The 26306-nt window shown below is 45.1% G+C and overlaps 2 protein-coding genes across 3 annotated transcripts in view; both read right to left on the bottom strand.

Moving 5' to 3' along the window:
• sqstm1 (sequestosome 1) overlaps positions 1 to 10506 on the bottom strand; it is a 13135-nt gene extending 2629 nt beyond the window's left edge. The window contains exons 1-4 of the mRNA XM_061726471.1: positions 10170 to 10506; positions 8064 to 8159; positions 6841 to 7136; positions 783 to 945 (exon numbers count right to left, since the gene is read on the bottom strand). Coding sequence (XP_061582455.1) covers positions 783 to 945; positions 6841 to 7136; positions 8064 to 8159; positions 10170 to 10338 — 724 coding nt within the window. The 5' untranslated portion in view covers positions 10339 to 10506. The remainder of the gene's footprint in view (positions 1 to 782; positions 946 to 6840; positions 7137 to 8063; positions 8160 to 10169) is intronic.
• A 2575-nt stretch (positions 10507 to 13081) lies between these two features.
• On the bottom strand, positions 13082 to 24282 carry rnf4 (ring finger protein 4). Of its 2 annotated transcripts, none has more exons than XM_061726098.1 (8): positions 24219 to 24282; positions 19856 to 19918; positions 17222 to 17483; positions 15616 to 15698; positions 15494 to 15506; positions 15269 to 15368; positions 14712 to 14760; positions 13082 to 13489 (listed from the first exon to the last, which is right to left on the bottom strand). In XM_061726098.1, exons 2-8 carry the CDS (start codon positions 19865 to 19867, stop codon positions 13340 to 13342), a joined length of 669 nt encoding a protein of 222 aa, XP_061582082.1. In that variant the 5' UTR covers positions 19868 to 19918; positions 24219 to 24282; the 3' UTR covers positions 13082 to 13339. The 2 variants fall into 2 exon arrangements, with proteins under 2 accessions (XP_061582082.1, XP_061582083.1); XM_061726099.1 differs by lacking the exon at positions 24219 to 24282 and adding an exon at positions 24043 to 24162.
• Between the last annotated feature and the right edge of the window lie 2024 nt (positions 24283 to 26306).

The following is a 26306-nucleotide window of genomic DNA, read 5'->3' as shown; positions in this document are numbered from 1 at the left end:
GCTACGCTAGGCTCTCTGTAGCTATGCCGTAGGTTAGCGGCTACGCTAGGCTCTCCGTAGCTATGCCGTAGGTTAGCGGCTACGCTAGGCTCTCCGTAGCTATGCCGTAGGTTAGCGGCTACGCTAGGCTCTCCGTAGCTATGCCGTAGGTTAGCGGCTACGCTAGGCTCTCCGTAGCTACGCCGTAGGTTAGCGGCTTACGCGGCTACGCTAGGCTCTCCGTAGCTACGCCGTAGGTTAGCGGCTACGCCAGGCTCTCCATAGCTACGCCGTAGGTTAGCGGCTACGCTAGGCTCTCCGTAGCTACGCTGTAGCCTGACCTGAACCTCCTTAAAAATGTAACTACGCGTTGAGGCGACGCAGACCAACACAGACCGAGGGCTGTGATTGGTTCTTGGTAGCAACGCATTTCTGGTTCCGGTTCCTGAACCAGTCGTGAACTTTCAGCCTCTTTTCTTCGTGTGTGTGATTTTTTTTTTTTTTGGGTTGTTTTGGTTTTTTGCACAACAGTTGTCCTGATCTCTTTGATTCACTGTGACCGGAAAAGCCAGAAGCTAAACAAAGTATCAGCTAGCGCTCTGGGGGGCTTAGCACCGCGGAGAAATGTGTGAAAGAGTGACGGAGAAGTCTGAAGGTTCACGACGGCGTCGCGTCAACGGCGTCGCGGCAGCGCCGTCGCAGCAGCAGCGTGGGCTCTGCACCTCTAACCTCTGAACTTAATTCAGGCTTCGGAGTTAACCGGACATGACGATGGTAAACTACACAAATAAAGAACATGCTTTACTGACCAGAGGGGGCGCTGCCGGCACCTGTGGAGGCTCCGGCCTGGTCCTGGTTCTGGTCCGGGTTCTGGTCCTGGTTCTGGTCCCGGCCCTGGTCCTGGCTCTGGTTCTGGTTCCACATGCAGTGTCTCATCCTCTTCATCCACTTCCCCCGAGGAAACCACTGCAACCACAAGACAGCTGTGAGGGGGCGGGGCTAGACGAGGGGGCGGGGCCATGTAAGGGGGCGTGGTTATGCATGAGAGGGGCGGTGCCATGTGAGAGGGGGCGGGGCCAGACAAGAGAGGGCGTGGCCAGGTGAGGGGGCGGGGTCATACACGAAGGGGCGGGGCCAGACATGAAGGGGCAGAGCCGCGAGGAGCCACCGGTTAGCACAATTAAAGACCTCTGAACTCATGACGTCATCTCTGTGCGCGCATCGCAGACACAGCTCCGTGTACAGCTGGAGTTCTACTGTTAGTTTACTGATAGTTATTTGAAACATGTCTGAATATTTGTCAAATTCTGAGGTTGTGGACGACGACTTTGAATATGATGGACGTCCTTACCGTTTTGAGCCGGAGTATACGGCTGAAGAGCTCACTGAACGGAGGACAGAGTGCGCGCACAGAGATGACGTCATGAGTTCAGAGGTCTTGTTTACAAACTGATTTATTTGTTACACACAAAGCCCCAGATGTAGACAACAGGTCCTGGAAGCAGATCTAGTGATTCATAAAAGAAATGAACGAGTTTCGCGGCAATCATGTGTTATTTAGACGCTGCATCGTCTGTGTCCCGCGGTGCCCCGTTCACTACCGTTATATGGAGAAGAGAAGAAATCAATCATGTGTTATTTAGACGCTGCATCGTCTGTGTCCCGCTGTGCCCCGTTCACTACCGTTATATAGAGAAGAGAAGAAATCAATCATGTGTTATTTAGACGCTGCATCGTCTGTGTCCGTCTGTGCCCCGTTCACTACCGTTATATAGAGAAGCGGCTCGCAAAATAATAATAATAATAATAATTCATTTTATTTAACGGCGCCTTTCATGTCACCCAAGGTCACCTTACAGAATAAAAACAAAACAATACAATAAAGGAAATACAATAATAATAAAAGTAGAAATTATAATACATACACACATACACAATACATACAATCAAGGAGCAACAGTACAGATAACAGAACAGTATGGTGGGAGGTAGTGTGTGGTGACCGGTCAAAGTGAATGGGCAAGTTTAAACAGGTGAGTCTTGAGTTGCGTTTTGAAGGTGGTGATGGAGTCTATTTGTCTTATGTATAGGGGGAGGGAGTTCCAGAGTCTGGGTGCCGTACAACTGAAAGCTCGGGCACCCATGCTGCTAAGGTGTGAGGTGGGAGTGGAAAGAAGTCCAGCAGAGGTTGAGCGGAGGGTACGGGAGGGGGTGTATTCTTGTTAAGAAGTCCAGCAGAGGTTGAGCGGAGGGTACGGGAGGGGGTGTATTCTTGTTAAGAAGTCCAGCAGAGGTTGAGCGGAGGGTACGGGAGGGGGTGTATTCTTTCAGTAGGTCACAGAGGTAGGTGGGGGCTAGGTTATGAAGGGCTTTGTGGGTGAGGAGGAGGTTTTTGTAAATGATACGGTATTGGACTGGGAGCCAGTGGAGTTGGATAAGAACGGGGGTGATGTGGTCAGATGACTTGATGCGGGTGATGATCCGGGCGGCCGAGTTCTGAATGAGTTGTAGTTTGTTGGTGAGTTTGGTTGGGAGGCCAGTGAGGAGAGCATTACAGTAATCGATACGGGATGTGACGAATGAGTGGACCAGAATTTCGGTGCTGGATTGGGACAGTGCTGGACGGAGTCTGGAGATGTTGCGGAGGTGGAAGAATGCAGTCCGGGTGATGTTGTGGATGTGAGGTGCAAATGAGAGTGTATTGTCCAGAATGACGCCGAGACTCTTGACGTGGGGGGAAAAGGGTACCGGGAAGCCGTCGATGATGATGGGAGGGGCGGGAGACTCCTAATATCTTCCGAAGGACTCCAAATGACACCAAACACCTCTGGGTGAGTATACGACCATAAAAAATACCAGAAATAAGGTCCAGGTTGTAAAAAACTGAACTTTCCCTTTAAGAGTCAGTAGTCGTAGCTGCAGCTACACTCAACACTCAGACTCTAACACTGGGGGGATCAGCTCTGGACCAACACTAACACTGGGGGATCAGCTCTGGACCAACACTAACACTGGGGGATCAGCTCTGGACCAACACTAACACTGGGGGATCAGCTCTGGACCAACACTAACACTGGGGGATCAGCTCTGGACCAACTCTAACACTGGGGGATCAGCTCTGGACCAACTCTAACACTGGGGGATCAGCTCTGGACCAACACTCTAACACTGGGATCAGCTCTGGACCAACACTAACACTGGGGGATCAGCTCTGGACCAACACTAACACTGGGGGATCAGCTCTGGACCAACACTAACACTGGGGGATCAGCTCTGGACCAACACCAACACTGGGGGATCAGCTCTGGACCAACACTAACACTGGGGGATCAGCTCTGGACCAACATTAACACTGGGGGATCAGCTCTGGACCAACACTAACACTGGGGGATCAGCTCTGGACCAACACTAACACTGGGGGATCAGCTCTGGACCAACACTAACACTGGGGGATCAGCTCTGGACCAACACTAACACTGGGGGATCAGCTCTGGACCAACACTAACACTGGGGGATCAGCTCTGGACCAACACTAACACTGGGGGATCAGCTCTGGACCAACACTAACACTGGGGGATCAGCTCTGGACCAACATAACACTGGGGGATCAGCTCTGGACCAACACTCTAACACTGGGGGATCAGCTCTGGACCAACACTCTAACACTGGGGGATCAGCTCTGGACCAACACTAACACTGGGGGATCAGCTCTGGACCAACACTAACACTGGGGGATCAGCTCTGGACCAACACTAACACTGGGGGATCAGCTCTGGACCAACACTCTAACACTGGGGGATCAGCTCTGGACCAACACTAACACTGGGGGATCAGCTCTGGACCAACACTGGGGGATCAGCTCTGGACCAACACTAACTCTGGGGGATCAGCTCTGGACCAACACTAACACTGATCAGCTCTGGACCAACACTAACACTGGGGGATCAGCTCTGGACCAACACTCTAACACTGGGGGGATCAGCTCTGGACCAACACTAACACTGGGGGATCAGCTCTGGACCAACACTAACACTGGGGGATCAGCTCTGGACCAACACTAACACTGGGGGATCAGCTCTGGACCAACACTAACACTGGGGGATCAGCTCTGGACCAACACTAACACTGGGGGATCAGCTCTGGACCAACACTCTAACACTGGGGGATCAGCTCTGGACCAACACTCTAACACTGGGGGATCAGCTCTGGACCAACACCAACACTGGGGGATCAGCTCTGGACCAACACTAACACTGGGGGATCAGCTCTGGACCAACACTAACACTGGGGGATCAGCTCTGGACCAACACTAACTCTGGGGGATCAGCTCTGGACCAACACTAACACTGGGGGATCAGCTCTGGACCAACACTAACACTGGGGGATCAGCTCTGGACCAACACTAACACTGGGGGATCAGCTCTGGACCAACACTGGGGGATCAGCTCTGGACCAACACTAACACTGGGGGATCAGCTCTGGACCAACACTAACACTGGGGGATCAGCTCTGGACCAACACTAACACTGGGGGATCAGCTCTGGACCAACACTGGGGGATCAGCTCTGGACCAACACTAACACTGGGGGATCAGCTCTGGACCAACATTAACACTGGGGGATCAGCTCTGGACCAACACTAACACTGGGGGATCAGCTCTGGACCAACACCAACACTGGGGGATCAGCTCTGGACCAACATTAACACTGGGGGATCAGCTCTGGACCAACACTAACACTGGGGGATCAGCTCTGGACCAACACTAACACTGGGGGATCAGCTCTGGACCAACACTAACACTGGGGGGATCAGCTCTGGACCAACACTAACACTGGGGGGATCAGCTCTGGACCAACTCTAACACTGGGGGATCAGCTCTGGACCAACACTAACTCTGGGGGATCAGCTCTGGACCAACACTAACACTGGGGGATCAGCTCTGGACCAACACTAACACTGGGGGGATCAGCTCTGGACCAACACTAACACTGGGGGGATCAGCTCTGGACCAACACTAACACTGGGGGATCAGCTCTGGACCAACACTAACACTGGGGGATCAGCTCTGGACCAACACTAACTCTGGGGGATCAGCTCTGGACCAACACTAACACTGGGGGATCAGCTCTGGACCAACACTAACACTGGGGGGATCAGCTCTGGACCAACACTAACACTGGGGGGATCAGCTCTGGACCAACACTAACACTGGGGGATCAGCTCTGGACCAACACTAACACTGGGGGATCAGCTCTGGACCAACACTAACACTGGGGGATCAGCTCTGGACCAACACTGGGGGATCAGCTCTGGACCAACACTAACTCTGGGGGATCAGCTCTGGACCAACACTAACACTGGGGGATCAGCTCTGGACCAACACTAACACTGGGGGATCAGCTCTGGACCAACACTGGGGGATCAGCTCTGGACCAACACTAACACTGGGGGATCAGCTCTGGACCAACACTAACACTGGGGGATCAGCTCTGGACCAACACTAACACTGGGGGATCAGCTCTGGACCAACACTAACACTGGGGGATCAGCTCTGGACCAACACTGGGGGGATCAGCTCTGGACCAACACTAACACTGGGGGATCAGCTCTGGACCAACACTGGGGGGATCAGCTCTGGACCAACACTAACACTGGGGGATCAGCTCTGGACCAACACTGGGGGGATCAGCTCTGGACCAACACTAACACTGGGGGATCAGCTCTGGACCAACACTAACACTGGGGGATCAGCTCTGGACCAACACTAACACTGGGGGATCAGCTCTGGACCAACACTAACACTGGGGGATCAGCTCTGGACCAACACTAACACTGGGGGATCAGCTCTGGACCAACACTAACACTGGGGGATCAGCTCTGGACCAACACTCTAACACTGGGGGATCAGCTCTGGACCAACACTAACACTGGGGGATCAGCTCTGGACCAACACTGGGGGATCAGCTCTGGACCAACACCAACACTGGGGGATCAGCTCTGGACCAACACCAACACTGGGGGATCAGCTCTGGACCAACACTAACACTGGGGGGATCAGCTCTGGACCAACACTAACACTGGGGGATCAGCTCTGGACCAACACTAACACTGGGGGATCAGCTCTGGACCAACACTAACACTGGGGGAGCTAAATAGTGATGCACCGAAATGAAAATTTGTGTCCGAAACCGAAAATAATAAACACTTAGCCGAATACCGAACATGGTTCATCAGCAGTTTTTCATTTATTTTGACAATTTTTTCACCATTGCATAAATCAAATAAATTTGATTTAGGCTTTTTAAAGAAAAAAATATTTTACAAAATTACAAGGTAGAAAATATTTATTGAACATAAAAAACTGAACATGTTTTAATTTCCAGCATTATGTTGTTTTGGTTCCACCTCCTGGTGAATGTTGGTAAAATTCTTATGGGGTTACTTTTTGGTTGGCCAACGATTTATGTTTGTGGTGCAACCGTTACGGAGCGGCCAGTCTATTTCCTTATTTTACAACGCCGTTATTAATTGTTCGTTTTTTTTCCCCCACTTATTCCACCGAACACCCAAAGTGTTTTTTTGCCATTTTCGGCCGAATAATTTCGGTTACCGAACAATCGGTGCATCACTAGAGCTAAATCGAAAGCTGGATGCGATTCTTGAGCAGAATCGCAAGCTAGCTGCGGTTTTTGAACGCAGCAATTGATCAAAAATTCGTCTGATTGGAGTCGCCATTGATGAACCAGAGACTTAAGGCAGACAGGAATTAGCTTGCAGAGCTGTGGAGTGGTGATGATGTCATCAGTGGTGATATCATCAGTGATGACGTCATCAGTGATGTCAGGAGGAGGCGGGGCTCACCTGCAGCGGGTGCCAGATGGGGAACAGAGCATGCTCAGTGTGGGTCCCCCGAGCCTGGCAGGCGGAGCACAGGTCGTAGTCCGGACACACCGAGCACTTGAAGCGCGTTCCCACCACCGGGCCCTCGCACCCGTCACAGGTGACGCTGGGGTGCACGGCCGGGGGCGGGCCCAGGTGAGGGCCCGGGTGAGGGCCCAGGTGAGGGGGCGGGGCGTGGGGGGCCCCGGGGCCGGGGGGGCCAAACATGAACGGGGGCAGAGCGTGGAGGGGGAAGTCCCGGCGGTGCTCCTTCTTCTCTGTGGAATAAAGATAAGAGAAGAAATCCTTTAATAGTCCCACAGAGGGGAAATTTCCCCAAAAAAATCTAAAAACCTGTTAGCACACACGTGTGTGTAGGTGTGTGTGTGTTAGGGCTGGGCGATATATCGAGATTTTAACACATATTGATATATTTTCAAACGCGATATCGTACGAGACAATATCGTTTATATCGATTTAAAAAAAAAAAAACAAAAAAAATTACATTTTTTTTTAATGATTTTTCTATAGCTTATTTTGTGACAAATTGACTTGAATGTTTTATTTGAGATTGTCACAAATGTTTTGTTATTTGCACAACTGTCAACCTCAGTGGAAAAGTCTGCCTGTTACTGTCTACATTGTATTAATTACAGTGTATTTTAATTTAATTGTTATGCAGGAAAGGGTTATTTGTTTTATTTTATTCAAGAAGCATTTTTATTCTACATATGCAGGCAGTTTATTTTTATTTCATTTGTTTTATACATGTTGATATTGTGCAGACCTCTGTTAATAAAGGAACCTGTGTGACATTTGGCACGAGGCTTTGTATTACATTTTTTTTAAGAAATGAAGCTAACAGGGATGCTAACAGGGATGCTAACAGAGATGCTAACAGAGATGCTAACAGAGATGCTATGCTATAATGCTTTGGGGGAAACCCCAATTATGTCAAGGAAAAAATATGGATATATATCGAGTATCAACATTCAGCTAGAAAATATGGAGATATGACTTTTGGTCCATATCACCCAGCGCTAGTGTGTGTAGGTTAGTGTGTGTGTGTGTGTGTGTGTGTGTGTGTGTGTGTGTGTGTGTGTGTGTGTGTGTTTATGTGTGTGTTTGTACCTCGGACGTACAGCCGGAAGGCGTTGTCCTTCATGTGTGTGTGTGTGTGTGTGTATATAGGTGTGTGTTTGTACCTCGGACGTACAGCCGGAAGGCGTTGTCCTTCATGCATCCCAGTCCCATCACCAACTCGTCATCAGAGGAAAACGCCACCAGGTCTCCGTCGTCATCTGAAACATCATCATCATCATCATCGTTACCAGCTGCTCTGGCCCCGCCCCCTCATCTCTGCCCCCCACCCCGGCCCCGCCCCCTCATCTCTGGCCCCGCCCCCTCATCTCTGGCCCAGGTGCGTCTCACCAGTCCAGGTGCGTCTCACCAGTCCAGGTGCGTCTCACCAGTCCAGGTGCGTCACACCAGTCCAGGTGCGTCTCACCTGTCCAGGTGCGTCTCACCTCTATAATACAGGTTGGACTTCCTTAGGAGGGTAAAGACTCCCCGGGTTCTGCCTGGCAGGTCCTCTCACCTGAATTATTGAAATACATTTACACCATATTCTAGTTGATTTATTGAAATAAATTAACTTTTACACCATATTCTAGTTGAATTATTGAAATAAATTAACTTTTACACCATATTCTAGTTGATTTATTGAAATAAATTAACTTTTACACCATATTCTAGTTGAATTATTGAAATAAATTAACTTTTACACCATATTCTAGTTGAATTATTGAAATAAATTAACTTTTACACCATATTCTAGTTGAATTATTGAAATAAATTAACTTTTACACCATATTCTAGTTGAATTATTGAAATAAATTAACTTTTACACCATATTCTAGTTGAATTAATAAATAAATTAACTTTTACACCATATTCTAGTTGAATTAATAAATAAATTAACTTTTACACCATATTCTAGTTGAATTAATAAATAAATTAACTTTTACACCATATTCTAGTTGAATTATTGAAATAAATTAACTTTTACACCATATTCTAGTTGAATTATTGAAATAAATTAACTTTTACACCATATTCTAGTTGAATTATTGAAATAAATTAACTTTTACACCATATTCTAGTTGAATTATTGAAATAAATTAACTTTTACACCATATTCTAGTTGAATTAATAAATAAATTAACTTTTACACCATATTCTAGTTGAATTAATAAATAAATTAACTTTTACACCATATTCTAGTTGAATTAATAAATAAATTAACTTTTACACCATATTCTAGTTGAATTAATAAATAAATTAACTTTTACACCATATTCTAGTTGATTTATTGAAATAAATTAACTTTTACACCATATTCTAGTTGAATTATTGAAATAAATTAACTTTTAAACCATATTCTAGTTGAATTATTGAAATAAATTAACTTTTACACCATATTCTAGTTGAATTATTGAAATAAATTAACTTTTACACCATATTCTAGTTGAATTATTGAAATAAATTAACTTTTACACCATATTCTAGTTGAATTAATAAATAAATTAACTTTTACACCATATTCTAGTTGAATTAATAAATAAATTAACTTTTACACCATATTCTAGTTGATTTATTGAAATAAATTAACTTTTACACCATATTCTAGTTGAATTATTGAAATAAATGAACTTTTACACCATATTCTAGTTGATTTATTGAAATAAATTAACCTTTACACCATATTCTAGTTGAATTATTGAAATACATTTACACCATATTCTAGTTGAATTATTGAAATAAATTTACACCATATTCTAGTTGAATTATTGAGATAAATTAACTTTTACACCATATTCTTCACCTGTAACTATATTATATATCCTGGCTGATGTTACATACGTAGCAAAGGAGGATATTTCAGTTACTAGTATGGTTGGGTGTCTATACAGTCATACAAGTTCAATGCTATTAAAGCACTTTAAACTTTAAAGCATTTTGTTTTTTTCATATAAAATAAACACATTTTTATTCAGTTTAGAAGTTTTGGGGCTGTTTTTTGGCTCCTGCGCTGCTGAAATCAGGGGTCTCTTATTTCTATTTCTGAAAGGTGGAAACCCTAGTCTCACCTGTACAGGTGTATCAGGTGTGTCTCACCTCTATAATAAAGGTTGAAGTTGGAGTTCTGTAGGTGGGAAAAGACTCCCCGGGTTCTGCCTAGCAGGTACTCTCACCTGTAACCCCCCCACCTGTAGACCCCCCCTCCCCTCACCTGTCCAGGTGTGTCTCACCTCTGTAGTACAGGTTGAAGTTGGAGTTCTCCAGGTGGGTGAACACTCCCCGGGTTCTGCCTCGCAGGTACTCGAAGCTGCTGGCCGCGTCCTGATCCACCGCGAACCTGCGGATTTCCCTCACCTGCTCTTCCTTCCCCAGCAGGTAAGCCTTCACGGTGACGGACATGACTGGACCGACTAGAACCGACAAGAACCGACACTAAACCGACAAGAACCGACACTAAACCGAACACTCGGGCCCAAACAAGCGCAGAAAAGTCCAAAGTGTCAGAAAGTTTGTGACGCAGCGACAAATCTCCGCTGCTTTTATTGTTTACTTCCGCCCTCGGCGTCATGACGTCAGCGTCGCCGCGGCCTGTGATTGGTCCGCTCGGAGCCCCGTCCACCGAGCACCGAGGATGACTCAGGGTAAACCAATGAGGGGGTTTCCCCGGACCACGTGACCGCCCCTCGGACCACGTGACCCTCCGGCTCCACGTCGTTAGTGGAAGAAGCGCAGAGTCATCGTGAGAAATCAAAACAAACCGACCCGGGGCCGATTTAACTCACAAATATAACATAATAATAACATAATAAACCCCTAAAACGGTCACATTTAAACTGACTAATGTTAGGGATTACAATAAACCCTAAAACGGTCACATTTAAACATTAACTCCCTAAAACGGTCACATTTAAACAATAACTCCCTAAAACGGTCACATTTAAACAATAACTCCCTAAAACGGTCACATTTAAACAATAACTCCCTAAAACGGTCACATTTAAACAATAACTCCCTAAAACGGTCACATTTAAACTGACTAATGTTAGGGATTACAATAAACCCCTAAAACGGTCACATTTAAACATTTAAACATGTAAAGTGACTAATGTTAGTGAAGCATCAAAACAAACCGACCCGGGGCCGATTTAACTCACAAATATAACAAAATAATAACATAATAACTCCCTGAAACGGTCACATTTAAACTATAACCCCCTAAAACGGTCACATTTAAACATTAACCCCCTAAAACGGTCACATTTAAACTATAACTCCCTAAAACGGTCACATTTAAACTATAACTCCCTAAAACGGTCACATTTAAACATTAACTCCCTAAAAGATTTAAACAATAACCCCCTAAAACGGTCACATTTAAATAATAACCCCCTAAAAGATTTAAACATTAACCCCCTAAAACGGTCACATTTAAACAATAAACCCCTAAAACGGTCACATTTAAACTATAACTCCCTAAAACGGTCACATTTAAACATTAACCCCCTAAAAGATTTAAACAATAACTCCCTTAAACGGTGTAACGTTCCCTGACTAATCTCTGACTGTTAGGGATTACAAAAACCCCTAAAACGTTTAAACATTTAAACATGTAAAGTGACTAATGTTAGTGAAGCATCAAAACAAAACAACCCGAGGCCGATTTAACTCACAAATATAACAAAATAACATAATAATAACCTCCTAAAACGGTCACATTTAAACATGTAAACTGTTAGGGATTAAATAATGCAAAAAAGCTTTAAAAATCACTGGATCTTTTAATCATTCAGAGGTTGTTGGTCACCCTGAACTACCGGGTCTTTTCTTTCAGGAACTACCGGGTCTTTTCTTTCAGGAACTACTGGCTCTTTTCCTTCAGGAACTACCGGGTCTTTTCTTTCAGGAACTACCGGGTCTTTTCCTTCAGGAACTACTGGCTCTTTTCTTTCAGGAACTACTGGCTCTTTTCCTCCAGGAACTACTGGCTCTTTTCTTTCAGGAACTACTGGGGTTTTGTACATTCTGCTGCTTCTGCAAGATAATTACTTAGGTCCTGTTTTATGTCTATTGTTTCTCATTCTTTTCCAGAAGCTTCACTTTCATGTTTTGCCCAAACATAGAATTCTTCTGCCAGTAAATATCAGCAGCTGTTGTGTTTGGAGGGATGACATCGCTCTTTAAAGCAGCCAATCAGCAGCAGCGTTGGTCATGTGACCTGTAGTGACTCAGAGTCACAAGACTCAAACCCGTGGAACGTTCCAGTTTCTCCTGGAATCAGCAGGAGGACGAGGGAAGGAAGTGGAGGATCCAGAGACGTTCCATAAACTCTCCCCCACTACGGTTGTGTTTCCTGTATCTGTGTCACGTGACTGCCCCGCCCCCTCCCCTAGCCCCGCCCCTTTAGGAGACAGGAAGTAGGTCCTGAGTCTATTGAGTCCTATGGGAAAAGTGAACGTGAGCAAAGATTATTACCAATTCCTTCTCCCCATAGTAACCTAAGTAAATATGGGACCCATTTTTCAAAAGCCACAAACCTTCTGAACATTCTGACACCAAAATGGACATTTTCAGACCGAGAGACTAGGAGAAAATGAACTTTGTTTGAGACCTGTCTCTGTCTGAGCAACACACTCTCGCCAGATTTGGCTCATCGTTTTCCCATCGGATAAAATTAAGTTTAAAACTAAAATAAAACTTGCTTCTTTGCTTAATATACTGTTATTTTTATTATTTAAGTATTTTTGGAAGAAAGTTGTACTGTATCTAGTGTTGTATGTTCCAAAACGATGTGGGGAGAGGGGCGGCCACGCCCACTTAGGAGACAGGAAGTGAGGTCAGAGGGGCGGCCACACCCACTTAGGAGACAGGAAGTGAGGTCAGAGGGGCGGCCACGCCCACTTAGGAGACCGGAAGTGAGGTCAGAGGGGCGGCCACGCCCACTTAAGTGACAGGAAGTGAGGTAATAGGGGCGGCCACGCCCACTTAGGAGACAGGAAGTGAGGTCAGAGGGGTTACCAGGAAACCTGCCGGAGTCCAACCCGGACCTGAACGCTTTCATTCCCAGAATGCATCACTGTAACAGAGTTCTTTTACTGCAGTACTCAAGTACACCTTTCTGATCTGCCACAATAAACCGCAGCAGTTCTCTGGTCAGAGCGTTTATTTTAACTGAACAAATTAAATCGAAAAATATAAAATAAAATAAGAATCAAACCATCAAGTCAAGTTCTGTCTCAACGAAAAACAACAAACGATCTCCAGAAAGGTCCACGTGTCGGATTTATCCGTTTCTCACATGTAAATGGGGTGGTAGTTTATCAGATGTATCAGTTTATCAGATGTATAGTGGGTGGTATTGATCCGTGTATCAGATGTAGATCGGATGGTATTGATCCGTGTATCAGATGTAGATCGGATGGTACTGGCGTTTGGTCACTCTCTGCCGGCAGGTGGGACAGGTGTGGGAGATTCTCAGAGCCTTCCGGAGACACCGGCTGCAGAAAACGTGACCGCACTTGGTGGAGATGACGAGCCGGCCACTGCTGAGGATCTGAGGAGAGAGACAGCCAATCAGAGATCAATCTGCAGAGAGAGACAGCCAATCAGAGATCAATCTGTAGAGAGAGACAGCCAATCAGAGATCAATCTGCAGAGAGAGACAGCCTATCAGAGATCAATCTGCAGAGAGAGACAGCCAATCAGAGCGCAGCAACAGCCAATCAATATAGTGCCTTATGTTCCTGGCAGAGCTCTCCGCTCTCAGAGTGCAGGTTTACTCGTAGTTCCTAGAGTATCTAAATGTAGATTTGGAGGGCGGGCGTTCTGCTATCAGGCACCACTACTATGGAACCAACTTCCAATCTGGGTTAAGGAGGCTGACACCACCTCCACCTTTAAAACTAAACTTAAAACCTTTCTGTTTAGTAAAGCCTATAGTTAGTGTTTAGTAAACCTCTAGCTGGTGTTGGTAAATCTCTAGGTAGTGTAAACTCTAGTGTGTTAGAGTCAGTAGTCATAGTTGCAGCTATAGAACAAGACTATAATAGTTAGTCTCAAATATAGCTTGGTGGTAGATATGCTGCTATAGGCTTATGCTGCAGGGGGGACCGACATGATCCGCTGGGCGGTGCCTCTCACCCTTCTTCTCCTCTCCTCTTCCCTGCCTCTCTTCTCCATTACCATTTTTATTTATTATAAATATCTCATAGCTATCGTTTTTGTCCATCGTTCCTGTAGTTTCTTGTGCCGGCCCCCCTTTTTTCTCTTTTGTGCATGTTTGCAGGCCGGAGCTTTAGGAGCTGCGTTCTGGCCTGCGGTCCCGGTCCCCCCCCCCCCCCCCCATCCCCGGTCATCCCGCTGCTGCTTCCACCTGCCTGCGGTCCCCATCTCCTCTGGTCCAGGTTTCTTCCCTCCTAAATGGGAGTTTTTAGCTGCCATTGTTTATGTAATAATTGCTCGGGGGTTTATGTTCATGTTCTGGTTCTGGAAACATCCTGGAGACAACTATGTTGTATTAGACGCTATACAAATAAAATTGAATTGAATCAGAGCGCAGCGTCTGACCTTGATTTACAGAAGGCATTTGACACTAGAGATTATAGTACATTATTAATAAAACTAGAGAAGTCTGGGTTTAGAGATGTGGCTTATATTTGGAAAATAGAACAGCGGGGGTGTGTGTGGGGGGGGTGGGGGTCGCGTGACCCCGGGTGTGTGGGGGGGGGGTCGCGTGACCCCGGGTGTGTGTGGGGGTCGCGTGACCCGGGTGTCACCTCAGAGCGAAGGTCCAGACAGATGGGGCAGATAACGACGTCCGGATTCCTGTAACAGACAGTGAAGAGTTAGGGTTCTGCTGAGTCATGATGAGTTAGCAGGTTCTACTGGAGTCCCACAGGGCTCAGACTGGGGTCCAGGTATAGTTATTAGGGCTGGGCGATTTTGGACAAAAATAAAATCCCGATTTTTTTCTCTAAAAACACGATTTTCGATTTCGATTTTTTTGGTAAAACTACAAAACACAATGGAATAAATTGTTTCAAATATTTTATCTTTATTTTTAAAGACAAATAGCAAACAAATGTCCCTATTGGGAATGAAGTGCAATTGAAAGATCCTGTAAATCCTCCTTGAGTTTAGTAAAGTGACAACATTTACAATCTTCTTGACCAAACAAAGATGACTAGACGCATGCAGCCAGCTGCAAAAAAGGAAAATCCATTTTCCCATTTTCCTTTTTTTAACATCGTCTTGATTAATAAATCCGATTTAGATTTAAAATCGATTAATCGCACAGGCCTAATAGTTATATAGTTATAATGCAGTACTGTACCTGGGTGTGGGGGGGTCCAGGACCGTGGGGGGGGCGTCCTCGTCCTCACTCACCACGTAGGTCTCTGGGGGGAGACCAGAACCTGGAGAACCTGTAGAACCTGTAGAACCAGCAGAACCTGGAGAACCAGCAGAACCTGGAGAACCAGCAGAACCTGGAGAACCTGCAGGACCTGCAGGACCTGCTGCTCTGATGAAGGAGCAGATGATCAGCAGAAAGACTCACCTCCGTCCAGCAGCTGGACCGGGGGGGAGAGAGAAGAACATCAGAACAGGTTCTAGACCTACACACTTCTAGATCTGGTCCCAGGAACCGGTCCCAGTAACGAGTGTTGGTGCAGATCTTACCAGAACCGAGTCGTTGATGGTCGTCAGGTCGACCACAGCAGCTTCTGTTCCCTCCCGGGTCAAATCCACCACCTCCTCCACACCTGGAAACATTGGAAACCTTTGTGTTTGGCGATTCTGTCTGCCAAGGACGTTGAAGATGCTTCATAATTGGATTAATGATAGCAGGATTTCTCTTGATCGGAGGAGGGGGATTCCTGGTCTACCGACAAACGCGTAAGTGGTCGACAGCTGTTCTGGCTCTTTCAGAGCTGCAGGACGTGGCTGAAGGATCAAGCAAGGTGATCAACACTCAGACTTTAACGCTGGGGGAGCAAAGCCGTAAGCTGGATGTGATTCTTGAACAGAATCGCAGGCTGGCGGCGTCTTTGAGCTCATTGGCAAGATGGAGAAGACCTGGGAGAAGTTGGAAGCTCGGCTTGGCGGGAATTGATCACAAATTCGTCTGATTGGAGTCGCCATTGATGAACCAGAGACTGAAGGCAGACGGAAAATTACTGAATCTGTCTGTTTTCAATATAATTGTTGATTCTATAATCTGGCCTTGACAGGGCGGTTTGGCCGATCGCTCTGGTCACAATCTCCCTGGTGGAATGTAAACAAGGTGACTCTGCCCCCACTAACCCTCCCCTCTCAGGAACATCTGTGGACCTGTTTCAGAACTGACCGAGCCGACTGATAACATCAAGGACATTGGCTGAGAGCAGCTCTGAGCAAAGTTCACGGACTTACCGCTACACACACTTACTGATAACCACACCCCCCTCATCTCAAAACCTTCCTGGCTATAAGTTTTGTAGGGCATAAGAGCATGAGGCTCCTTTTAAGAAATGAGACTCTCAAGCGCCACCCTTCACCACGACGGCCGTCGGGGGTACTGCAGCCAACAGCGAAGCCGGCACGGGAGAACGGGGAGAACGTGCATGCAGCGTCATGTGACGTCACATCCGCAGCCCAGCGCAGGGAATTCGGGACCGAATTGCAGCACATTTTGCAGCAACAGCCTGTTCAAGGCAACGGAGAGATACACTAGAGGGCTCATTCTTTTGGGTTTGGAACGCTTCATCCGACATTATTACTAGAAAACTTAAAACGTATACGAATTTCTTTCATAAATCCTGCCTCAATCCGGCCTCATGCTCCTTTAAATTTGTCATGTTGCTTTCTGTGCTGAGGTGTTTTTTTGCACTTTCTCACTGTGTACTTATACACAGTGAGAAGATGCCCTTCCTTGCCTTGCCTTGCATCATCACCCCCCCCCCCTCCCCCGCCCCACCCCCAGCTTAAAGTGACTTGTGTTGGGCGGGAAGGGAACATAGCCCCCTCTAGCACTAACATAGCACTAGCATGGCACTAGCATGGCATTAGCATAGCTGATCCTCCTATGTGATTCTTGCTTTTGTTGTTCTCAGATGTCTGTTTGGGTAAAAGCCTCTGCTAAATGACACTAGCACTAGCAGTACTAGTAATGCTACTACTGCTAGTGCTAGTGCTACTGCTAGTACTAGTAGTAGCACTAGCATTAGCACTAGCAGTACTAGTAATGCTACTACTGCTAGTGCTACTACTAGTACTACTAGCAGTACTGTACAGTGATTGTACTCACCGTCGTCAGCGTTGTCCATCACGTCGATGGTTTCTGTCGGGGGGGCGGGGTCTCCGGCGGACCTAGCCCTCCTGCTAGCCGCGGTGGTCCTAGCATTAGCCACTGTGGTTCTAACATAAGCTGCTCTACTGGTCCTAGCGTTAGCCGCTCTGCTGGTCCTAGCGTTAGCCGCTCTGCTGGTCCTAGCGTTAGCCGCTCTGCTGGTCTTGGTGCCGGGACTGGAACCCGCAGGACTCCCGGTGGACACCCGTTTCCTCTGAGACTGAACAACAACGACGACAACATGTCAGCAACGTCTCCGCTAATGTCAGTTACGTCTCCGCTAACGTCAGTTACGTCTCTGCTAACGTCAGTTACGTCTATTAACGTCAGCTACGTCTCTGCTAACGTCAGTTACGTCTCCGCTAACGTCAGTTACGTCTCCGCTAACGTCAGTTACGTCTCCGCTAACGTCAGTTACGTCATTGCTAACGTCAGTTACGTCATTGCTAACGTCAGTTACGTCTCTGCTAACGTCAGTTACGTCTCTGCTAACGTCAGTTACGTCTCTGCTAACGTCAGCTACGTCTCTGCTAACGTCAGCTACGTCTCTGCTAACGTCAGTTACGTCTCTGCTAACGTCAGTTACGTCTCTGCTAACGTCAGTTACGTCATTGCTAACGTCAGTTACGTCTCTGCTAACGTCAGTTACGTCTCTGCTAACGTCAGTTACGTCTCTGCTAACGTCAGTTACGTCTCTGCTAACGTCAGTTACGTCATTGCTAACGTCAGTTACGTCTCTGCTAACGTCAGTTACGTCTCTGCTAACGTCAGTTACGTCCCTGCTAACGTCAGTTACGTCCATGCTAACGTCAGTTACGTCTCTGCTAACGTCAGTTACGTCTCTGCTAACGTCAGTTACGTCTCTGCTAACGTCAGTTACGTCTCTGCTAACGTCAGTTACGTCTCTGCTAACGTCAGTTACGTCTCTGCTAACGTCAGTTACGTCATTGCTAACGTCAGTTACGTCATTGCTAACGTCAGTTACGTCTCTGCTAACGTCAGTTACGTCTCTGCTAACGTCAGTTACGTCTCTGCTAACGTCAGTTACGTCATTGCTAACGTCAGTTACGTCTCTGCTAACGTCAGTTACGTCTCTGCTAACGTCAGCTACGTCTCTGCTAACGTCAGCTACGTCTCTGCTAACGTCAGTTACGTCTCTGCTAACGTCAGTTACGTCTCTGCTAACGTCAGTTACGTCTCTGCTAACGTCAGTTACGTCTCTGCTAACGTCAGTTACGTCATTGCTAACGTCAGTTACGTCTCTGCTAACGTCAGTTACGTCTCTGCTAACGTCAGTTACGTCCCTGCTAACGTCAGTTACGTCCATGCTAACGTCAGTTACGTCCCTGCTAACGTCAGTTACGTCCCTGCTAACGTCAGTTACGTCTCTGCTAACGTCAGTTACGTCTCTGCTAACGTCGGTTACGTCTCTGCTAACGTCGGTTACGTCTCTGCTAACGTCAGTTACGTCTCTGCTAACGTCAGTTACGTCATTGCTAACGTCAGTTACGTCTCTGCTAACGTCAGTTACGTCTCTGCTAACGCCAGCTACGTCTCTGCTAACGTCAGCTACGTCTCTGCTAACGTCACTTACGTCTCTGCTAACGTCAGTTACGTCTCTGCTAACGTCAGTTACGTCTCTGCTAACGTCAGTTACGTCTCTGCTAACGTCAGTTACGTCATTGCTAACGTCAGTTACGTCTCTGCTAACGTCAGTTACGTCTCTGCTAACGTCAGTTACGTCCCTGCTAACGTCAGTTACGTCCATGCTAACGTCAGTTACGTCTCTGCTAACGTCAGTTACGTCTCTGCTAACGTCAGTTACGTCTCTGCTAACGTCAGTTACGTCTCTGCTAACGTCAGTTACGTCTCTGCTAACGTCAGTTACTGCAAACGTCAGTTACGTCTCTGCTAACGTCAGTTACGTCTCTGCTAACGTCAGTTACGTCTCTGCTAACGTCAGTTACGTCTCTGCTAACGTCAGTTACGTCTCTGCTAACGCCAGCTACTGTTAACGTCAGCTATGTCTCTGCTAACGTCAGTTACGTCTCTGCTAACGTCAGTTACGTCTCTGCTAACGTCAGTTACGTCTCTGCTAACGTCAGTTACGTCTCTGCTAACGTCAGTTACGTCTCTGCTAACGTCAGTTACGTCTCTGCTAACGTCAGTTACGTCTCTGCTAACGCCAGCTACGTCTCTGCTAACGTCAGCTACGTCTCTGCTAACGTCAGTTACGTCTCTGCTAACGTCAGTTACGTCTCTGCTAACGTCAGTTACTGCAAACGTCAGTTACGTCTCTGCTAACATCAGTTACGTCTCTGCTAACGTCAGTTACGTCTCTGCTAACGTCAGTTACGTCTCTGCTAACGTCAGTTACGTCTCTGCTAACGTCAGTTACGTCATTGCTAACGTCAGTTACGTCATTGCTAACGCCAGTTACGTCATTGCTAACGTCAGTTACGTCTCTGCTAACGTCAGTTACGTCTCTGCTAACGTCAGTTACGTCTCTGCTAACGTCCGTTACGTCTCTGCTAACTCTGTAACCTGAAGTTTATTCTAAGGATCAAACAACAAACTGCAGAAGGAACTTACTGAACTGCTCATCTCAGCGCTGAGGGACCGATGACGACGCTCGATGACGACACAGAAACTCTCCTGTAAACAATAAACAAACAGAAACACTCCTGTAAACAATAAACAAACAGAAACACTCCTGTAAACAATAAACAAACAGAAACACTCCTGTAAACAATAATCAAACAGAAACACTCCTGTAAACAATAAACAAACAGAAACTCTCCTGTAAACAATAAACAAACAGAAACACTCCTGTAAACAATAAACAAACAGAAACACTCCTGTAAACAATAATCAAACAGAAACACTCCTGTAAACAATAAACAAACAGAAACTCTCCTGTAAACAATAAACAAACAGAAACACTCCTGTAAACAATAAACAAACAGAAACACTCCTGTAAACAATAATCAAACAGAAACACTCTTGTAAACAATAAACAAACAGAAACACTCCTGTAAACTATAAACAAACAGAAACACTCCTGTAAACTATAAACAAACAGAAACACTCCTGTAAACAATAAACAAACAGAAACACTCCTGTAAGGTCATGGTCCAAACAATGAAATATCCAATTTTTCACCAGGTGCCAAATTTGGTGAATTTTGGGGCACGTTTAGGGGGAAAAAAAGGACCTAATTTAGTCAGAAGAAAGACTAAATGAGGTCCCTGACGTAAGCACGTAGCTCCCAACGTAACGTGGTTCTCTTCCTAGACCAGCAAAGACCTGGTGCTACAGTAGCACCAGTTTTGAGAGCAGGAGCCGGTGCTTAGGCTGTGTAAAACCAAAGAACTGGTGCTAAGTCTGGCTCTAGCCCAGAACCAGCTTGGTGGAAAAGGGTATGATAAGGTGGGAATTAGGAATGGGTGATATTTTACCGTTCACGATAAACAGTCAAAAAAATTCCCCACGGTATGAATTTGTATCTCACGGTAAAAAAGATAAATTCCCGTTGATGGTGTTTTTGCGTAACAAACATGGCGGAAGGCGGATCCGAGAGCGAGGAGCTCGTTGTTAAACGAGGCTCCAGCTCCGTCATCTGGTTTGGATTTATAAAGAGAGACGAGGAGCAAACATCATCTATTATGTGCAGAGTCTGCAAAAAAACAGTGAGTGCAAAGGATATTTATCAGGTTGTATTTTTTTTCTACTTTGTGATTTTATAAGCTGAGAAAACTTGAAGGACAAGGTACTTTTGCTGTTTTCACTGTTATCCCACTGTTTAAAGGCTCAGTTATGGTTCTGCGTCACACCGACGCAGAGCACACGCCGCAGCCGTGACGCCGTGCTGAACCTTCTGACTTCTCCGTCTCTCCGTTTGGTCGCGGTGCAGTTCCCCCCGCGGCCACTAGTTAGCGATCTTTTTCTGAATGGTTTATCCGACTTTTTCCGGTCACAGTAAATCAAAGAAATAAGGACAACTATTGTGCAAAAAACAAAAACAAAAAAAAACACACATAAACGAAGAAAAGAGCCCTGGAAGTTCACTACTGATTCAAACCGGAAACCGGAAATGCTTCGCTTTCAAACGAACCAATCACAGCCCTCTCCGTCTGCGTGTGGTCGGCGTCTCCTCGACGCGTAGTTACAGTTTTCGGGAGGTGCACGTCACTGACGGCGCAGGTGACGGCGTGTCCTCTGCGTCGATCCAAACCACACGCCGTAGACACGGCGTCATTTTGACACAGAACCATAACTGAGCCTTAAGCCATACAGTTTGAATAAATGTTGAATCTGTTCTTACATTTCAAACTTGTTTCATTTGAGTCATTCCAGCTTTGCAGTACAGGTGGACTCATTTAATTGGTTTTTATCAATTCAATGTAATTGGTGTAGTTTAGTATTCAGTATCTTTTAGAGCAGTGATTTGGCTCCAAAGACTGAATGTGGTGATAGATTTATATTTACAAAGGTGGAGTTGAACTGGTATTTTTTTTATCGTTATTTTTATCGTTATCAGGATAAGGAAAAGAAATTATGGTGATACATTTGTTAGTCCGTACCGCGCAGCCCTACGGGTAATTAGAGGAGGGGTCTGGTTAGGAACCTCCTGGGGAGGGGATTGACCCAGAACACACTGGAGAGATTAGATGTGTTTAGTGGCCCGGGATTAATGTCCTCCCTGAGGAGTTAGAGGAGATGGTTCTGCTTTATAACTCAGGCCTAAGTGGTAAGAATAAACCAGTTAGAAGAGATGGTTCTGCTTTATAACTAAGGCCTAAGTGGTAAGAATAAACCAGTTAGAAGAGATGGTTCTGCTTTATAACTCAGGCCTAAGTGGTAAGAATAAACCAGTTAGAAGAGATGGTTCTGCTTTATAACTAAGGCCTAAGTGGTAAGAATAAACCAGTTAGAGGAGATGGTTCTGCTTTATAACTAAGGCCTAAGTGGTAAGAATAAACCAGTTAGAAGAGATGGTTCTGCTTTATAACTAAGGCCTAAGTGGTAAGAATAAACCAGTTAGAGGAGATGGTTCTGCTTTATAACTAAGGCCTAAGTGGTAAGAATAAACCAGTTAGAGGAGATGGTTCTGCTTTATAACTCAGGCCTAAGTGGTAAGAATAAACCAGTTAGAGGAGATGGTTCTGCTTTATAACTAAGGCCTAAGTGGTAAGAATAAACCAGTTAGAGGAGATGGTTCTGCTTTATAACTAAGGCCTAAGTGGTAAGAATAAACCAGTTAGAGGAGATGGTTCTGCTTTATAACTAAGGTCTAAGTGGTAAGAATAAACCAGTTAGAAGAGATGGTTCTGCTTTATAACTAAGGCCTAAGTGGTAAGAATAAACCAGTTAGAAGAGATGCTTCTGCTTTATAACTAAGGCCTAAGTGGTAAGAATAAACCAGATTAGGACAAAACATGTCACAGGTCATGAAGGAGAGGGTTCTTACTCACAATCACAGCTGAGTTGTTATAGCTACATAAAGGTCCTGGTCCTGGTTCAGTAGAACCCCGACCCAGAACCAGAACCAGAGTCTCATCACACTCTGGTTCTGGTTCTGTAGAACCCCGACCCAGAACCAGAGTCTCATCACACTCTGGTTCTGGTTGTGTAGAACCCTGACCCGTCTCAGCCCGGGTCACGGGTCACGTGATAAATAATGCTTTGATCAGAAACATGGAACCAGAACCAGAACCACAGCAGAACCAGTTCTCCTCTCAGTCAGTGAATAAACCTACAGATGTTGGTCAGAACCAGAACCAGAACGTTTGACCCGGTTCGGTCCGAATCTAGTCAGTTCTGTTCGGAACCGGCTGATCAGAGGAAGCATCTTCTTCTTCTTCTTCTCTCAGTTTATTGGCGGATCGCAAGCAACTTTCAGGAGCTACCGCCCCCTACTGTACAAGAGTGTGTGAAATTATTTCATTTAGCCTGTTTTAAATTCTGTTTATCAGCCTAGTGTCTTAAGAACTGAATTAGTCTTTCTGGTGATTCCACCCCCTCTCCCTCTGTTCCAGGATCCCCCTCTCATTCCACTCACGTCCTGCCTCTCTCACTTTCTCCTGTAGCCGCTCTCTTTCTATTTCATACCTGTTACATTAGAATATGTTCACTGTTTTATTTTACTCCACAGTTCTCACATTTATCACTGTCCCTTTTTCCCATAACATACAAAGTTCCATTTAGTCCTGTGGTCCAGTCTGAGTCTGTTATGACTGTTTCCTTCTGTTCCTTTCTGTATAATTCTTTGTTCTGATAGACGTTTGTATTTTGTGATAATATCCCTGTCCTTTCTGATCTTCCTCCCACCTTTTCTGACATATTTCCATTCCTTTCTTCTTTATTATTGCTTTACCTTCTCCTTTTCCTAGTGGAACTGCTATTGTTATTTCCTTTTGCAGAGCCATTTTTGCTAGTTTATCAGCTCCTCGTTCCCTGTTCCTCCCTCATGTGCTGGAACAACAGAACTGAACATCTATGCCACATCTGTGTAATCTTAATAAACTATGATAAATATCTATGAGTAAGTCTTCTCTGCACGTTGTTGTTGATTGTATACTTTCTAATACCGCTATTGAGTCTCTACATACCAGCACCTTATCAGGACTGACCTCTTCCACCCACTGTAACCTGATAAAGACCCACCATTTCTGCTGGATATACTGGTAGTTGGTTGGATAATCTTTTGGAGATATTCACATCAAACTCAGGGATATACACACCTATTCCCACACAATCCTTTTGATTTTTTGACCCACCTGTGTATATTTTCAGGTAGTTGTAATAATCAGAGGAAGCAGAACCGAAACAACCCGGTTCTGCAGAACCTTCCTCCAGAACCAGAACCTGCTGCTGCTCCTGAATTAACTTTATTTATATATGTATTTTACCTGCTGCTGCTCCTGAATTAACTTTATTTATATACGTATTTTACCTGCTGCTGCTCCTGCAGAACCGGGTCGGTACTGGGTCAGAACCGGGTAAACTCAGCTGGACTGAATCGGCGGGACCGACTGGTGAATAACCCGGAACTAACCCGGAACCGGAACCAGCTGTTCTTCTTCTGTGGTAGAGCCGCTGATGACGTCACAGCGCCCCCTGCAGAATCAGACACTTAAATATATACGGTAAATAAATATAAATATATATATAAATAAATATAAATATATATAAATATCTCTAAATATATATAAATAAATACAAATATATATAAATATCTCTAAATATATATAAATATTCTATAAATATATATAAATATTTATAAATATTCTATAAATATATATAAATATAATATAAATATATACTACTACTGCAGCTGTACTTTATTATTAATGTGCATTGTCCCTGATAACTAAAACTTTAAATAAATTAATTAATTAATTAAGCCTTTTTCCAATTTTTTCTAAATGATTTCAAAAGTTATTTTTGTTTCTATAAAAAATATTAAGTCAAATAACTTTGCAAGAAAATTATTAACCGATATATCAGAGTATCTTTTATTTTAAAACTTTCTGAAATGTCGAAGCTATTTGCTTTAAAATGCCTTACTGTTCCTGTGTATTAACTTTACTTGTCTATCTTATTTTTGTTTACATGTCTCTTGTTCATGATACTTATATTATATTTCCTCTACCAGCAGTTTGTATAAAATGTATTATTCTTGTTTATAAATTGTGTTCAATAAAAAACAACAACAATTATCCCCGTTATCATTGACTGATCCTCCTGTTTGTCCTGTAACCGTGGTAACCGTGGTAACCGTGGTAACCGTGGTAACCGTGGTAACCGTGGTAACCATGGTAACCGTGGTAACCATGGTAACCATGGTAACCGTGGTAACCGTGGTAACCGTGGTAACCATGGTAACCATGGTAACCGTGGTAACCGTGGTAACTGTGGTAACCGTGGTAACCGTGGTAACCGTGGTAACTGTGGTAACCATGGTAACCATGGTAACCGTGGTAACTGTGGTAACCGTGGTAACCGTGGTAACCATGGTAACCATGGTAACCGTGGTAACCGTGGTAACCGTGGTAACCGTGGTAACCGTGGTAACCGTGGTAACCGTGGTAACCGTGGTAAGAACAATACATGGATTAGATTCTTGTTTAACGGGACGTCACCACATTTCCTCACACTGAATAAAATAATAAATACATGGATCATAGCAGAGACGTTCCTGTGTGGAGGATCTTTGGTCACATTGACCGGGAAAAGGTCTGGACTGACCGACCGACACCTGTTGACCAACAACGTTAGAGAAATATCCTTTAAAATACTCCATAGATTTGATCCTTCTAATGATCATATTGTTAAAAGGTTTAAAATAGACATTGATGTGAAATGTGCTTTCTGTTCTGTAAATATTGAAATAATTACTCATTTATTTTGGCTCTGCCCCATAATTCTCCAAAACCTCTGGATTGATATTCATTTTATTGTTAATAATATTGAAGAAGAATTTGAGTTGTTTTGGAGGTTTTGATGTTTGGACTCTTTAACAGGAAAAACCCAATGAAACATTCATTATTAACCTCGTCACACTGTTGGCAAAACTTCACATTCACAAAAGTAAGGCCGCGTTCAGACTGCAGGCAAATATCCGATTTTTAGCCCATCCAGATTGAAACTGGATGACTCTTTTGAAGTCTGAACAGTCCCAAACCGCATGATATCCGATTTTTGCAAACCAGATCAAACCACCTCCAGGAGGTAGTTTCATATCCGATCCATATCTCATTTGGGCAGATGCGTGTCAGTCTGAACATCCAAACACTCAGATGGGATATGACTGTCCCAGACGCTCCAAACCACCCGCCCATTTCCAGTTGTGGAGCTACTCATCCTTTCACAGAGAGCATGTACAATCTCTGATGTCACGTCAAAAACTATTATTTGTAGTTTAAGTGTTGCAAATTCACATTACCAATCATGTTTTAATAGCAGAAAAAAAGACTGCATTTCCACGTACGGTGCGGGTCGCCGCGTACCCTACGCCGTAGGTCTGCGTTGGTGTAACGCG

Source organism: Cololabis saira, chromosome 7 (genome assembly GCF_033807715.1).
Source record: "Cololabis saira isolate AMF1-May2022 chromosome 7, fColSai1.1, whole genome shotgun sequence".
In the NCBI taxonomy this organism is placed as follows: domain Eukaryota; kingdom Metazoa; phylum Chordata; class Actinopteri; order Beloniformes; family Belonidae; genus Cololabis; species Cololabis saira.
This window is presented reverse-complemented; position numbering and strand designations above follow the sequence as displayed.

Excerpts from the sequence above, each read along its gene's own strand:
- rnf4 (XM_061726098.1), bottom strand. Across the intron at positions 15,699-17,221 it reads GATGGACAACGCTGACGACG|GTGTGGAGGAGGTGGTGGAT; the intron begins GTGAGTACAATC and ends CAATGTTTCCAG. Across the intron at positions 14,761-15,268 it reads CTGGACCCCCCCACACCCAG|GAATCCGGACGTCGTTATCT; the intron begins GTACAGTACTGC and ends TGTCTGTTACAG.